This window comes from Lentinula edodes, assembly GCF_021015755.1.
Source record: "Lentinula edodes strain Le(Bin) 0899 ss11 chromosome Unknown C8R40scaffold_69, whole genome shotgun sequence".
Lineage (NCBI taxonomy): Eukaryota > Fungi > Basidiomycota > Agaricomycetes > Agaricales > Omphalotaceae > Lentinula > Lentinula edodes.
Window position 1 is genome coordinate 1 of NW_025764375.1, and position 16,935 is coordinate 16,935.

A 16,935-nucleotide genomic window follows, 5' to 3' on the forward strand; every position below is an offset into this window, starting at 1 on the left:
ACGGTGTAACGGCGGTGTTGTTAATAACTTCACTACTGTCCCACTTGACCTCCCGCACTTAGACACCTTGTGACCTCTGGCATGGTTACACGGTGTACATGATCTTAACAAGGGTCCTGTATGTGCGCCGGGGAATGTACGCGTCTCGGGGAAGTCATCAGGCGCTCGGGTAACGGAGCTGTCTTGGGGGGGTTTATGACATATGGGAGCTTTTGGTTGGTGCTGGGACAGGTCTGGTGGCGGTCAGGGCATGGCAGCGTGTCGGTGAAGGACGTTTGGGTAAGTATATGGTGGTACTTAGGGAGGTGTAGGGGTGTAGGGAAGGTGCAGGAGGAAGGTGCATGATGGTACTTGGGGAGGTGGATAAAGTGTGTGACAATGTGTGGCGGGTACTGGGGCTGGTCTGGTTGTAGGCAGGGCATGACACCTGAGTGTCGTGTTTGTGCTCGATCTGATTTAATTCCTAGCCTAGCGAGAAGGGATCACATGAGTTTAGCTGCAAACTGGGGTCCACGGTCGGATTTAAAGTGAAGGGGAAGACCATGTAGGCGGAAGATCTCTCCATAGTAAATATCGGCAACACCTTCGGCTGTGATGGAGCTGGTGCAAGGAATAGCATGGATTTGTTTTCCATACAGGTCTGTGCAGACCAAGACAGCATCGTAGCCTTGGGAGTTAGGTAGCTGTGTTATCAGGTCAACCCCTACCTCTTCCCATAGACCAGATGGTACATCTAATGGTTGAGTTATGGCCCGTGGGTGTTGTTGGATCTTCTTACGGGCACAAACCTCGCATCCCTCAACGTATTTCTCCACAAAAGAGCGCAGCGTTGGCCACCAGAAATGGGTACTGACCAAGTCGAGTGTCCCGTGTAGTCCGGGGTGTCCTGCAGTTGGATGGTCATGGCATTGACGGAGTACCTCGGTGCGTAGGTCGTCGTTTGCTGGTATGTATACTCAACCTCGGTAGTAAACCAACCCATTGTCCTCTTCCCATTCAGCTATCCCATTGGCCAAGCGCTGTAGTCCGTGCTCTTTGACTGTTTTGAGACCTTCCAATACCTGTGCTTCCCGTTCTGAGGCTTTCCGGATACAATCTGTTAAGATCATGTACACCGTGTAACCGTGCCGAAGCCACAAGGTGTCTAAGTGCGGAAGACGAGTGGGACAGTAGTGAAGTTATTAACAACACCGCCGTTACGCCGTTAGTCCCCGGAGATTGAGAGTATAGAGAGGAGGAGCTAAGTAGCAGCCAGGTCCGAGCGGCGGTATCGCCGATGACGAGGAGCGAACCAGAGAACGTCTAAGTCCTAAGGTTATAGTAGAGAGTACTTCAAGGCGATGAGCCTGAAGACTTAGAGGAGCACAGAGTTAAGGAGGGAATCTAAGTCGATCTAAGTCGATAATTAAACTGAGGAACTACAGTAGCGTACAGGCAGTATTTATATCTACGGATCGGCGCATCGGTGCAGAGCGCCAGACTAACTACTAGGAGCTATACGAGTAGTACCTGCAGGGTAGAGTAAAAGACAATAAGGAGAGACTAGAACGAAAGGGTATGTGTAGCGAGAAAGAACAATAAGAAGAGATTACAACAAGGAATGGATCTTCGGAATCCCGAGCGGCGGAATGGAGGCCCGCAGCATGGACTTGACACAATCCTCTAAGGGGTTCCGTAGGATTGAAGCTTCAATTTTTACAAAGTGGCCAGGTTTTAGGACTGTCTGTTGCCGGTTATCATCACTGTCCGATACATGATGAACTGCCATGCAGGAGAGGGCATCAGCTTGGGTGTTTACTCTGCCGTAACGGTGGATCATATGAAAGTCAAACCGTGACAGATAGAGGGCCCATCGGGCTTGTGGGCAGGTGAGATCTTGTGCAGTGCGCCAGAATTCGAGGTTTGAATGGTCCGTGGTGATGTCGAACGGTTGGGGAAGTCCTTCTAGGAAGTTCCTCCGGTCCTTCGGTGCTTCAATGATGGCAAGCATCTCTCGGTTGTAGGTTTCGTAGTTTCGTTCCGCTGGCTGCATGGATGCCGGTCTGAAGGCTACCGGATGCCACTGGCCATTGTCTTGCTTCTGCACAAGGGCGCCTCCCGTGGCAAAGCCTGATGCGTCTACCTCGATTCGAGTAGGCCTGTCTGGTGTCCATAGAGCAAGGATTGGTGCAGAGATGAAGGCTTCTTGAAGGGTGTCAAATGCTTTCTGTTGAGTGTTGGTCCAGGTAAAGCTGATGTCTTTCCGAGTAAGGTCGTTCAGGGGCCTGGCTATCCTTGCAAAGTTCCGGATAAAGCGCCGGTAGAAGTTGGCAAATCCAAGGAATCCTCGTAGCTCTCTAAGATTAGTGGGGACTGGCCAGTCGTGAACTGCAGCTACCTTTACCGGGTCCATCCTCACCTCCCCTTCCGATATAATAAGGCCTAGATATTCAATGCAAATCCCAAGAACCCTTGTAGTTCCCGAAGGTTAGTAGGGACTGGCCAGTCACAAACAGCCGCTACTTTTACCGGATCCATTCTCACCTCCCCTTCTGAGATGATAAGTCCAGGGTATTCAATCTGTTGTTGTTCGAATTCACATTTTTTGGGTCATAGATAGAGGTCGTGCTTTTCTAACCGAGTTAATACTTCCCATACCACTTGTCGGTGTTCCTCGAGGTCATCACTGAAGATAAGGATGTCATCTAGGTAAACTGCCACCTTGCTGGCTGCAATGAGATCAGCAAATATAGTGTTCATAAGTGCTTGGAATGTGGCAGGGGAATTTGTGAGACCAAAGAACATAACCTTAGGCTCAAACAAGCCTCGGTTTGTTGCGAACGCGCCTTTCCATTCATGCCCCTTCTTAATCCGTATGTTATTGTAGCCCCAGCAAACGTCAAACTTCGTGAAGTATCTTGCTCCCTGAAGCTGGCTAATGATGTCAGCAACTAATGGGAGAGGGTATTGGTTCTTCACAGTGTACTCGTTCAGTTTCCGGTAGTCTTGTACAAAACGGAGTTTCCCATCCTTCTTCTTTACGAAGAAGACCGGTGATGAGATTGGTGATTTTGAGGGGACGATATAGCCTTTCCGTAGGTTTTCTTCTAGGAAACGATCCAACTCCTCCTGCTCGTTTAGGGACATGGGGTAAATCTTGGTGCACATGGTTGCTGGTGTTCCAGGTATGAGATCAACTGCATGGTCCCAAGGCTGGTGGGCAGGTAATCGTTCAGAGGCAGATTCTGAGAAAACCTTCTTGAAATCACGGTACTGCTCAGGAACCATTTCTTCAAAGGTTTTAACAGGTTTGTCTCGGTTGGCTTCCTCTGCTAGCTGCTGGGAGTAAGTGAATCCTGTGGCGCACCAGACTTCCTCTGTCTGTTCCTCTAGGATTCTGTTGATTCGCTCTCTTCAAGGGTTGCTTCCAGTGGCACCTCAATGTGAGGGGGTTCAGCGGGAGGTTCCAGGTTCGGGAGTTCAAGGATCGGGCTCTCTGTGTTAGTGGCGGCTAGATGAGAGTATAAGATCTCCTCGTCTGGGACTTCTTCTATCGCTACTCGAGGGGGCTTTACTGAAAGCCGTCCTTTCTCCCAATCAATCTCCGGATTTACCTTCCGTAGCCAGGGGAGTCCAAGGATGACGTCTTCACCTCCTAGGTTGGTAATCAGAAAGTCCATCCATCGCTCTTGATTATCCACTGTGAGTGCTAGGCATGCAAAATGGGTTATCCGTCCAGCTCAGTTAGGTGTTCCATCGATATTAAAAACATTGATTGGTTTATGCAGGGGTGCACATCTTACATGGTTCCAGGTGGCAAAGTCTTGGTTTAAAAACAGGGCGGTAGCTCCACAGTCTACCATGGCTGCAGTTGTTATACTATGATTCCTTTAGTCTCGCATGAATTCGGAAATGTGGGGAAGTGGAGTTTAATTCCCGGATCGACGATATTGTACATGATGGGTGCAAGTCATATGAAGAAGTAGCGAACATAACAAACTGATTATGGGGTACTCTCGGTGCAGCCGAAGTGGGTACCCTCTTTAAAAACCCTGTTGAAAGCCAGCGGACGAGGAGGACATAGCGTTAGCACGATCAAGTAATTCCCTTATTTGACCAATCTGGTTGGAAAAGTCCTGGTTAGGGGGGCTCGGAGTAGCAGGTACGGGTGCAGGAGCAGATATTGGGGTTGAGGAAGCAATCTGGATGGATTCATTTGGGATGGGAACAGGGAGAATGGCGCAGGTCCCGTAGCGGATATCTGTTGGCATCGAGGTTGCTGGTGTCGGCCTCGGTCTCGTCCTTTTTGCAAGGGGGTCTTTGTACAAGCAATGTTACAAACGACATGTATGGACCGACAAAATTGGAGACGAATTGGTTCAGATCACATGATAGCGAGGGAGAAACTGCCTGGCACTCTAGTCAATCACCGGATGACCTTGACACTCCTCCCCCTGAGACCGCAACCCCCAGACTGTTAGGGACGATATATGTCCACAGGAATACCAGAGATGGGGGCTATCAAATATGGGTTTGGTGCAGTCATGAAGGTACAGAGCGGGAGTTCTGGTGGCGGCCTGTAGATCTGGAGAATGAGCATTCCACACACCCCAAGATTACAATGAGGTCACTAAAGCTGACTTCAGGGGGGAAACCTAGTTGGGTTCTGAATAGCACGTTGACGACGTACCGAGCCCGGAGTGTAAAGCAGTCCAGGTCGCGACCCACCACAGGCTTGACATTAGGTTCTACAGAGTCGGTTAGTGCAGCGAAATGAGCTGTGTCGTGTTCTTCTTTTGTACTATCATCGCCTTGTATGGTACGAGTTCCCCGCGACTTATAGCATGTCGAAACCACGTAGTTTGACTCGTGGAATCGCCATGAGGAGGCAGTAAATGAAGGAGACTAGAAGGAAGCACAAATTGAAATATGTAAGTGATGATGGTCAGGTGTCATACTCTATCACCTGACCTGATCAAGTCTGTCGCGTCGTTCGCGTTCTACGTACAGGAAGTCACATTGAATCAGACCTGAGACCTCTGTATACCTTTGAGCAAGCACACTGCATTTTCTGTCACTTATGACATCTAAAGTCATGGCCCGTATGCTGTACACAAGGCTGAATGAACTACATCTTACCAAAAACTCTCATTCGCAATAGTGAAGGTTGGTACATACTCATGGATGCAGAAGAAGAGCCACCTCATCATGGAGTATATGCTCCATCGCCGGTAATCCCCATACCCCCAATAATTCGACACAACTGATTCTCCGTCAGCGGGCATCCAACTTTCCACTGGCAATGCACTCTTGGAGGGACGACGACAAGGTTATTGACAGTGAGGATGAGGCGATAGAATATAGTAGCCGCTCTAGTGAATATAGTGACACAGATCGGAGCATCCTGGATGTTGTTGAGTTGAATGCTTTTGTGTCAATTGATTCACTGACTGAGCATGTTCTTGTATTTCACAGGACTTCCAACTACAGACAGTGCATCGGGTGCTGTAATTGTTCTGATTGAACACATAACCTTCCGTAGAGCTCAAGCAGTACTCCAAGGCCTACCATGACTGATATTGAGGATCTGATAGTTGGATTAACGACGAGTGCGTCCATCTCGTCAACCACTGATACTCAAATCCTCAGAAAGATGGTGAGTCTCTGAAGCATCGATATCTGCGCCTCATAATGATATATATTCGCCTTTATAGGACCCAGCCAGCACTCCGAAACCCACCACATGTGCCATTGATAGTCAGATACCCGAGTGTACGGAGAATGTTTCCATGTTGTTGAGCCCTGAAGCTCTATTTGGGCAGATGGTGAGTGTCTGAGTTGTATGGATCTTACAAAGTGCTCATCTACCTTGCAAAGACTACAGAACCTATTATGAGTGGCATCGAAGATCAGATTCCAACGAAGGCATCTTCATTGTTGACCACTGATACTCCGATGGAGGTGCATGCATTTTCTGGATCAATGTTGCATGTCTGACGATTTTCCATCATAGAATTTAGCCAGCTCTCTACCAGGACACACAATGGACAACCTCGATACTCGAGGGAAGAATGTGAGCTTAGACATGAATTCCGTCTGCAAATTTAGTCTCATGTCGCCATCTGTTCAGATCTCAGCCAGTCCTTCGGAGGGACCAGGTCGTCCGGCAGATGATCCGGGTCGTTTTCCTGAGGGACCAGGACATCCTTCGGAAGGCCCAGAACACCCAAAATGGTTTCAAAATGTTGTTGTGAGTATGTCATACATTGGCGCCATGGACTAATGTGTACCTCCATTTGAGTAGATAGTTGATGACCTTCAACTCTCCCGAATTTTGTTCAAGGCGGGTGCTCTGATTTACCTGCTCTTCCTCATCAGAGTGCTTCAGAAGATCTATGCAACGTTTTGGAGCCAACCCCTTGCTGTTGCTGTTGGAAATCTGACTTTGAGTATTGTGTTGTTCATTCTGATCCATTACCATCCCCCAATGCCAGTCCAACTCAAAGTCACTAAAAAGGTGAGTGTTACATGCTAGAGCAAATGCTTCCATTACTCATTGCCAAAAAAGTTCGGAATTCCACAAGTTGCAATTGATGCTAAGATCTTTATAGGGTCCTTCACATGTGTCTCATTCATGATAAAGATGGTCCTCATTATCGGAGAGTTAGTAGCTTATTAGGAGCTGTAAATCTTCATTCAACTCAATGTAAAGTTTGATGCAAAGAATCAATTGCGATGATCACATTGTAGTGTTCTTGATGAAAACATGAATCATGATCAGAACCATATTCAGTATGTACAGTAGGAATCAATAGATTATACCAAAATCATCTCCCCGTCAGATCGGCAAGTTGCATTCTTTCTTGAGATATTCGACTGCGAGCAAATCGTTCTTGTTCAAAAGTGTGTGGGCCCTTTGGAACTTCAAGTGTGTATGCCATTCTTGAGGAGTCCTCAAGACCACTGGCTCCGTAGAGTTTTGAATTTTAGTCAGTCGCTTTTGAAACCAATCTTCGGCATCTTTTGACCAAAATCCACAGTTGAGCCCACATGTTTTCCAAAAGTTCGGACAAGGCCACCAGGATCGCATTGCAGTCTAACAAAGGAATGAGAGACAGGCATCGAAAAAGGTTAGCACATACCTGTAGCAACCTCATATGTACCACATATGAGATCAATTTCTTCAGTTGTCAGTTGTTCATCCCAGAATGCACGGCCTCGGCCCACTTCCCACACACAAAGTGCATGCTCTCCTTCTTGCAGAGCATGTACAGTAGGTCCATCACAGACATCATCTTCATTGACAATCTCGCGAGCTAATCGAGCAACTATGCCCCCACTTAACAATGCAGCACGACCCCTAGCTGAGCGTAAGAACTCGTCACGAACAACCTCATATGCACGATAATCTTGTGAATTGGGAAGAAATCTGGCTGGACGAAAGCTGAGAACCGCAGGTTGACGGCGTGGGATCACCTTGCATATTCGAGGAGGATAGCTAGCTACCAGTGTATTGAAAGACAGACCCTCTTTGATTAAACACTTGATGATATCTACTGTTCCTGGACCCCACTTTCTACGAGCTATCTCCAAAACAGTGGCTGTGCTGTGTAATGCAATAAGATATGGCTCATCATCTGTAGCATTCCTGATAGCCAAATCATATTCTTGGGGTGCATGCCGTAGATCTACTGCTTCTAACAATTGCATGACAAGATTGATTATCTGTAGCTTGATATGATTGTCTGGTCCATCAGGTACAGGCGGGCGTCCACATCCAAGCAGGCCCAATACTTTCTTCCAAAGCCTAGGTAGAACCACGACTTCTCTATTGTCTTGGATGGGTCGTTTTAGGAACCCGAATCAATGGTGGGCAAGATCTTCAATGGCCGCTGAGAGAGTTACGGGTACCGTGGGCGAGTGCTTTGTTGGTTGGAGATGAGCAACATAAGTATATGAGGAAGCGGGGCCGACATCATGGCCCACTTCTGCATTTGATTGTGAGCGGTAACGAGCTTGCCTCGTTTTTGTGTGAAAGAGAAAGGAAGGAATCTAATGGGCACTCCAACCAACCAATCTAATACACAATATGCAAGTTCACTGCTATCAAATTTATTTAATAGCAAGGGGTAGCATTGGCAAAGGTTCCGCAAAGCTTTGAGAGCTAAGTAAGAAGCTTTAATCAATCAATTTGAATCGTTCTAAGGATTTGATATATTCCTTTGATCAAGGTAGATTCAGCACGATTTGTGCTTTGATTGTATTGATATGGGTATATCAAGAATTGGGGGTTTGAATCAAAGTAAATTAAAACCAAAACACACAGACCCCTACGGAGGGCTAGAACTATGTGCTGGCACAACCACACAGCGTGATTTGCCCTTAAGACCAACAACTGATCCTAAGTTCGAAGAATACCCAACAACTGGATATACTTCTCGCAGTCACAAGGAGCAGAACACAACATTCCTATACTCACAAGTGCCGGGCCCGAATGGCTGCTAGCGAAGAGGTTTCAGTCTGGCGGGAGTGTGTCTTTCCTTTTTACAGATTAGCACTGCAACGTCGTCCCAAAATCACTTGTATTCCAGATACATCAGATCGCTATTTATACATACAGAATATAGAGTCGCACAGTACAATTAATTTAATACAATAAACGTTCGGAACCGCAAGGAAACTTCTACACTCGGTCAGATACCATTTAATTTGAATCTACATGTCCTTATTTGGTCCACAATGGTTCCAAGATTCTAGTATACCTCCAAACATAGGTAGGTACTTCGATATTCATTTAATTTAATTGTTTTTAGAGAATGACTCGAATGGTATTCAGCTGTCATTGCTGTTCAACACTTACTTTGATTGTTTGTCACCTCGTCCGGAGGCAAATCAGCTCTCCTCGATTCTAATCCTATCAATCTGATTCATCTGGATCAAACTAATTGCTTCTCTCTTTCAATAGACACCCATTGTGCCTATACTCTATCAAGGGAGTTACGCATAGTATTCATTTAATTGCATTCTTCAATATTTTCTATGTCAGGACTCTTTGACATTCATTTGATATGTCTTCGGAGCCTCACAGTACTTCGATCGTTCTTCTAGTCATTTTCCTCAACCATGCAACTTGATTGGTCTATTAGACTAAATCACAGTCTTTTTAGATTAATGCATGATCTTGTTCTAGAAGGAGTATTTGATAATTCCTGAGTTCTAGAAAGTCATTTCGAGTCAATCCTCGGCTCATGGTCACTTGAGTAAGTTCTTCCAAACTCCTGCCAGTGTAAGGTCCAATAAGAATACCCTTGGTATGTCATACGTGAATGGTCATCCTTCGGATGTAGTCCGAATCTGGTATAATCCTGCTTGACAAACAGGTAGACTGTTATCCGAAGGTAGTATCGGGGATGGGTAAACTAACCAACTTGTGGTAGTATGGGTATATGGTCCCTTCAACTTATTAGACTGATTCAGTATTGACTTTGACTGTCAATCTGGGTCTCAATTACAGTCCTCTTGATACAAATCTATATGTGAAAATGTCACAATTCACAGCATAGACGTCTAGCCAAAATTTAGGCGTGTCAGCGGGTAGAGATAAAAAATCATTGTCGGAGTCATCCCCGAAGGAGTCTGAATCACCACCGTCAGGATCCAGGTCCGTGCAGACCTCCCATTCATCAGCAATGGAATCATATCACCATTGGCTTGGGCTGTATCTCTCCCAGATATCCTCATAGTTGCTCTTTCCCACAGCTGTCCACACCCTGATACCCTCTACAAGATCCCAGTAATAGACACGAGCACCTGTCCGACCCGGAGGTCAATCTCTCCTAGCGTTTTCTTCCCGCTGTAAGCGAGATTGCCGTTCGGATGCCGCCTCTGATATGATAATTTTGAGTCTATGAGCTTCTCTGCATTGGATGAATGTGAATATGTCCTCATTGTGATGGGGAAAGCTTCCACCAGTGATACGTGGATACCACAATTTAGGCTTATGAGTAGATACCTCTGTGCTGTTGAAAAAATGGCCTTCTGATAACGGTGGTGGATAAGATGTTTGTGTCGCGGAAAGGTTGTCAATCGTGGTAGTATTGGGAATTGGAAACGTGACGGGATTAGGAAAGGGGATCACAAAGTTGAAAAATTTTGGAATAGACCAATCATGAGTTTGACCCCAGTATAACATCAAAGGCATTTTGGAATCGAGGAATACAGGGAGCCAGGGAAGACACCCAGAATTGTGCACATCGACAAATGTACCGACTGGTGGAATATCCATGATTTGGTCAAGATACGCAAGCCAATCATAGCTGATTGACGTTTCTCTACGAAGTAGCTCTTGCCATTCCCACTTCGCAGGAACAGGCCCCCGGCGAAGTTCCACATACTCCTTCTGTCTCTTACCCAAGAAAGAATCGTCCTCATTGGGTGGAGTGTGCAAAGCAACGAGATTAACCCATTTGTTCTCCAAATGATATAGCATTTGAACGAAGAATGAGATACAGGCAATCAAAGGAATGAATGCTTGACAAGATCGCATTCCTGCTCTACGCGCCTCTAATTCCGTTTTTCAACATTTATGATACCCATAGAAGTTTGGTAGTGGCCAGAGGCGGAAATCGTCAGGAATCGCTAGCCGGTTGATTTTCATACAGGCACGTTGAAACGCGCGCATATTTCTCTCTAACGAGTCCCAATCTTCTTATAGTGACGAGCTAAGAGCGTAAGAATTTGACTGGCCGTCTTTCTCAATTGGTAGGGTGCTGAATCCATGGTCAAGGCATTTCAAGCAATGGAATTTGAATGGGTTGCTGCTGGGAGCGAATCCCAGGAAGGGGATTGAGGAAGTCACCCAGCGTGGTGTATAAAAATCGGGGAGCGTGGCTGAATTTGGACTGGGAATCAGGTTTTGTTTTCGGGAGGGCACGATGGGAAAGTTGTGCGGCCTACGACTGAGGCAAGTAAACACATCGTTGTCTATCAGCGCATGGAAGCTGGATAGGTCAGCTTCCTGAGACCTCGCAAGCATACAAGTCACCTCTTATGGTCAGATAGCATTAAGACCCAAACATGCTATTCATTATAAAGGAGGTGCTTACTCTCCATCACTTCGAACGTTGTCCGGTTAAGCGCAAAGAGGAGTTGATACTGACGATATTGCAATAAGGATATTTATTCGAAGGTACCTTCAGCACTTCATACCCAGTTTGACCAGATAGAAGCCTGACGAAGAACTCAGATAGATAGATAGATAGAGTGTTTTAGATTTTCAGGAATCAAAATCTAATGTCAAGTCATGTGCACCACGTGCTGCCTTGCTTATTCGACCATTAATTCGATGTCGATGTCCTGTTTACTGTCTTCTCCCAGTTGCTCCAGGTAATAAACTGGTTCTGCTCACATACAATACACATACAATAAACCTCGAGGATCCTAGCACCTGGACCAGGATTTCGACCGAACTCAAGATCAACGCGTGCAAAGAATGACTGGATGTTAGATCAAGGAGCGACGTAGGTAAAGAACGATCAAGTATCTAAGGAACGAGGATTGAAAAGAATAAAAAAACTATAGGAGGGTCGAATGAATGTATGAATGTAGCTGATAGGTCAAGATAAATAACATGAGGTATGTTTTTATTTTAATGGAAAGCTAACGAACAAAAATTGTGGGCATAGAGTTGATACAACAAAAAGGATGGCATGGTGAGCAGGCATGGAGACGTGGTCAACACAGGACTATAAATTAAGTAGATGAGGGCATAGTGTCAAGTCCATGCCTCGGGCCTCCATCCCGCCGCTCGGTACTCCGAAGATCCACTCGTTTGTCATGCCCTGGCTACAACCAGACCAGTCCCAGTAACCACCACATGTTGCCATACGTCCTACCCACCTCCTGTATGTCCTCCGCACCTCCCCAAGTACCACCAGACACCTCCCCAAGTATTTCTGACGCCACTACCCAAACGTCCTTCACCCCGACACGCGTACGAAAGCCCTCTAGCCGATAACCCCTTTAAGTATTAATCTCGATTACCTCCCTCCCTCCGATTAGCTACCTCATGCCTCCAGATGTTCTCTTGTTCACTTCCCGTACCTATTTAAGTAACGCCGCAATGTCCTGAAGCCCCAGCTTGGTATATTTTGAACACACACCCTTTTGCATAGGTCCAGTCCCTGTCCCTTTGTACCTGCTAACCATACGGATTTCTCTTTACTCTCTGTTTCATTACCTCTGTTTCTCTCAACTCTTGTCTATCGTCTCTGTGATCGTCTATACGATCCATTACACGCTTTTACTTCACGTCTAAGCAATCCGAGTGAGTTCCCGAGCTCCCTCGAACAATACTAAAGCTCCCCAATGCCTACCGCCTTGGCGAGCTAACCTCCCCAAACCTCCTCAAGCTCCCTAGCTATTCTATAGGCTTCAGGACCTCGATCTAGGTAATGTCGAAGCTACCCCTCACGTCGAACTACGTACTGCTTCTCCATTACCACCTCCCACACTCGAGGACGTCCATCCTCAAGCCTAGCCCCCAGGGACCTACCCTCCCTGGCACATCCCTTCTCGGGAGCTTACAACCTCGAGACCCATCTACACATACGACCTACTCGATCCTATATTGACGTTCTAGCGAGTACAACTCCTACTACGCAATATTGTACGGTCCCGCACTCCTCCTTAACCTCCCTACGCCTTAGGGACCTCCCTGGACCTCCTAGGAACCCCTCAAGGGTCACCATCCCGTCGTTCCAGCCACTACTAGGTCATTCCCGTCCTCGGTCGCGGTTCCCGTAGCTCCCTTCGAGCTCCAGCCTGCTCCTAGCATGCTACAACATAAACCTCCACATACCAAAACCTACCCTAAGACCTATTTTGACCCAGGTCTTACATCGTTATTGTAATCTCTTCTTATTGTTCTTTCTCGCTACACATACCCTTTTGTTCTAGTCTCTCCTTATTGTTTTTCACTCTACCCTGCAGGTACTACTCGTATAGCTCCTAGTAGTTAGTCTGGCGCTCCGCACCACTGCGCCGTTCCATAGATATAAATACTGCCTGTACGCTACTGTAGTTCCTCAGTTTAATTATCGACTTAGATTCCCTCCTTAACTCTGTGCTCCTCTAAGCCTTCAGGCTCATCGCCTTGAAGTACTCTCTACTATAACCTGAGGACTTAGACGTTCTTTGGTTCGCTCCTCGTCACCAGCGGTACCGCCGCTCCGACTTGGCTGCTACTTAGCTCCTCCCTCTATACTCTTGATCTCCGGGGACTAACGGCGTAACGGCGGTGTTGTTAATAACTTCACTACTGTCCCACTCGTCTTCTGCACTTAGACACCTTGTGGCCCTGGCACAGTTACACGGTGTACATGATCTTAACACATAGGTGAGTGAAAAGATAATGAGTTAAAACCTAGGTCACGATCGAGCACCGTAGGTAAAAGCGGAAAGAAAACGCCTAACCCCTAGTGATGTGCTTCAGACGAGTTCCCTTTTCAATGTGACTTCCAACGTTTCTCGAGAACCTGTGATAGAAGTGTTAAGATCTGCATGACTCCGTGGACTTGGGAATTCTACTTACACAGTGAGGACTCGTTTGATTGCTTCATCCCTCTCGTTCGCATTCCCGTACTTAGGCACGTACTCTAAGAACCTCTCTGGCTCATAGACAGAGTAGAAGAATATGGCGATCTCGCCCTTGAATCTCTCCTTCACGCCGTATGTTATCAAAGATTCGTTATTGTTGGGAGAGCTTTGATCGTATGCCGCATACATAGTATTGCCTTTGATCGACAATGACTTTTAGCTTGTAGATGTCATCTACCATTGATTCTGCCGAAAACCCCTCCCGTACATTGATGTATTGTTGGTGCTTGTGGCGGCTCGAAAGAGTGGATGGGAACTTTTTGATTTTTGTTATTGCACGATCCATTCCAAAGTAGAGACCTGTCGTTGACCCTTCTACCTGCAGAAGCAATTTAATATCATTCCTGATAAAATATACGAATATTCTTACCTTATCGAGTTCCTGTTGGGGCATAACACCTCTGTTGAACAGGGGGATAAGAATGGTGTGACTAGGAGAAAGACGTCTTCTTGCTACGGGTGTTCCATTTCTGGAGGAACAACTGGAACGAGATCAAATTTGAGATGATGAAGCCATAACAAAATGCAGAGTAGGTTCAAAATGCCACAGGGATCTGTTTTGACAAACCATTTCTTAAGGACCTCAGCACGCTTTAAACACGACTCTTTGATGTTTTAGTCTCTGGATTTTTTTCTCAATTATTTTGACAAAAATATTCCGCAAAACCTTGGGCCTCCAGTGACAAGCAGGGATATTCAAGTACAACCCCGTACAACCCCTCGAGAAACAGAAAACGATACATAGGTTTGACCGAGAATGCTAGGACGTTTTCTAGCAGGTGAGTTTGTTCTTTATCCTCGTAGTGTTTCTTTCCCGCATTCAAAGCTCATGACTAACGAGTCAAGAACGCTCTGGCTTCAGGTTTTAGGGATATGCAATTAACGACAAAGATCATTTGAGAATAACGAAATTTTGGTCATAATTTGTGTATGGAATTGGGTTTCATGGGGATATGCAAACATGGCAAACTCGAACACCCCATATTCCGGGTAGTCAGAAATGATGTATGTTCTTCATGCATGACTGGTTTTGAACCCTTTCACTATTCGAGCAACTTGGTTCTTGCTCCCGTCCTTTATTAGGAAGCTTGCTTAATTCAATGAGTAGATTCAAATACCTGTAACTTCTTGTAAAATATGCTCCTCTGTAGGACTCGTCTTGAAACTCTTTGTGATTTCAATAACAGAATCGAGATCTTGAGACCGCATCAATCTGGACTTCGTACTAACCCCAACGAGAGAACAATGGTGAATGTTAGCGAGACTATGCAAGTCGGCTGTATCCTGGCTGTATCTTATCGATGGCCCAAACAGGTCGGGTTAGTCATAATACCGCTGTCCAAAGTTGCAGTATTAGGAAGGGACATTGTGGGGTAGCCTCATGTATACGTATTACGCTGGTAGTCCAAAAAACAAATTTGCCTACTACCAGCCTACCTACCTACATCTGCCGACGTGACGTGAGATGACCATCATACCCGCAAAACAGCTTCTTTGACCGTCGAACAGTCAAGTATACTATGAGCTTAGCGTTGGATGTGACAGTAGATCACACAGTGCATCTTGAAGGGTTTCCTATAAATGCGAAAGATGTACAGGATATGATAGAATATGATATGCAAAGCGCGACAACTCCCAGATTTTACAACCAGCTATCCATGTTATCACAGTTTCGCTTATGCCTTGACAATCTTTCATTAAAGATCCTCCCGTATAAAGGACTATTGACACGCACCAGTAACTCTCCCAAGGCATCGAACAGTTTGGTGACTTTTGTCAAGAAAGGTGATGATGCAGCAGCAGCTATCACAGGAGATGGGGAAGGGAACGGTGCCACAGGAGGAGATGATTTGAAGAAGTACGCTGAAAACTTCTCCAATGTGGCTTCTGACCACAAAGGCGATGACCACAATGATAAAGCGAAGATTAATCCCATCACGGGAAGGACTACCTGCCCAATTCTGAGGACAGATACAAACTGTGAAGCATTTGATACTGGGACTTCTGTTCTAAGAGAACAACAACTCACTAGTTTTGGCATGATATACCAGAGCTTGGGAAATTGAAACGAGACGTCCTTCTTATCCTCCTCAATCCACAGTATGATCCTTGTGTGCTGTTTGCGATTTCCGTCACCAGTGGCTATCATTTGATAGCGACTATCTATATCGATATAGGCCTATTATCAGATCAGCAGGGACTAGCACAACGTCACAAGAATATACTACCAAGGAAGTTACCCAGGTTTGATCTGTATGGCGAAAGGAGGAGGTAGCTCAGCAAAAAAGAACAGTGAGAGATTAGAATTTACCATTTCCGTGCTTCAAAGCTTGTAATTTTTCGGCACGCTTCACCTCTAAGATCAAAGCACAACCCTTAGTCGTACCCATGACTACTGGGGGAACATTGGACGAAAGATCCTGAGTCTGATGAGGGCTACTCATTTTCTTGAGCCTTGCGGGTATGACTTTGAATCAGGTGAGCCCTATGCGAGTATCCGTTGCGACAACCAATTTTGAGTCGGGGGATTGAGCCAAAGCAGTGCTAAAAATGGGTCAGACAACCACGGCTCGATTCTTTGTATGTGAGACATATATTCTTCCAAAATACCTTCTCGGCTCCTCCAATTCATATGAGTCATCTGGCCCAAAATACAAGGTGCTCTCCCATGTTTCAAGATTGAATTTCCTAAAGCCAAGTGTGGAGAAATATAAGATTCATAGTTATTTCAGAAGATTTCGCTCACCTAAAACCATTGTACAAGTATCCTATGAGGCATTCCTTTCCATGTTCGAGAAAATGCAACCCTGTTGCCATGATTGGATAGGTATCACCTTCACTGGGCTTTCCGAATGGGGTGGGGCGAGGGAGGCAATCATGGTATTTCCATTTCCCTGAACCTGTAAATTCAAGTTAGCTTGGATGATATCTCTTACAAAGCCAACAATTGCACATACTCTTCTTAAAGAAGAGCACATCAGCGCCTGAACAAACAAGGAGTTAGTCGCCACACTGGTTAAATACCATGGTTTGGATTATGGCGTCAGTCTTGTAGATGACTTCACTTTTCCGTCGATGAATCCACCGGTACCCCTAGTTTTGTTTTCAGAAACATTTATCGGAGCAAGAACATGTCACATATTATGGTTGGGTAAAAACAAATCACACCGCCATCCATGCTACCGACAAAGAGAGCATTGTCCCTCCATGTGACAGCGGTGAAAGGACAATCACCTTTTTCTTCCCAGGTCGTCGCAAATCCATGTTTTACGTTGTAGACGCGTATCATATTATCATTGC

At 46.0% G+C, this 16,935-nt stretch overlaps 4 protein-coding genes across 4 annotated transcripts; 1 reads left to right on the forward strand and 3 right to left on the reverse strand.

Moving 5' to 3' along the window:
• Positions 1-5,159: 5,159 nt before the first annotated feature.
• C8R40DRAFT_1177738 (uncharacterized protein) lies at positions 5,160-6,658 on the forward strand (the record flags this gene model as incomplete). Its single annotated transcript, XM_046232723.1, has 9 exons — positions 5,160-5,210; positions 5,258-5,443; positions 5,522-5,635; positions 5,694-5,804; positions 5,857-5,940; positions 5,993-6,052; positions 6,110-6,229; positions 6,284-6,496; positions 6,548-6,658. The coding sequence occupies 9 exons, from the start codon at positions 5,160-5,162 to the stop codon at positions 6,656-6,658; spliced, it is 1,050 nt and encodes a 349-aa protein (XP_046079572.1).
• A 294-nt stretch (positions 6,659-6,952) lies between these two features.
• Positions 6,953-7,428, reverse strand: C8R40DRAFT_1018407 (uncharacterized protein; the record flags this gene model as incomplete). Its single annotated transcript, XM_046222965.1, has 2 exons — positions 6,953-7,075; positions 7,132-7,428. Coding segments are annotated over 2 exons (420 nt in total), but the record flags the coding sequence as incomplete, so codon positions are not given.
• Positions 7,429-9,805: 2,377 nt separating this feature from the next.
• C8R40DRAFT_1177740 (uncharacterized protein) lies at positions 9,806-10,468 on the reverse strand (the record flags this gene model as incomplete). Its single annotated transcript, XM_046232724.1, has 1 exon — positions 9,806-10,468. One exon carries the CDS (start codon positions 10,466-10,468, stop codon positions 9,806-9,808), a length of 663 nt encoding a protein of 220 aa, XP_046079574.1.
• Positions 10,469-13,447: 2,979 nt separating this feature from the next.
• On the reverse strand, positions 13,448-16,079 carry C8R40DRAFT_1177741 (uncharacterized protein; the record flags this gene model as incomplete). The annotated part of the gene is made up of 7 exons (XM_046232725.1): positions 13,448-13,514; positions 13,571-13,788; positions 13,844-13,954; positions 15,371-15,613; positions 15,665-15,814; positions 15,876-15,886; positions 15,947-16,079. 7 exons carry the CDS (start codon positions 16,077-16,079, stop codon positions 13,448-13,450), a joined length of 933 nt encoding a protein of 310 aa, XP_046079575.1.
• Between the last annotated feature and the right edge of the window lie 856 nt (positions 16,080-16,935).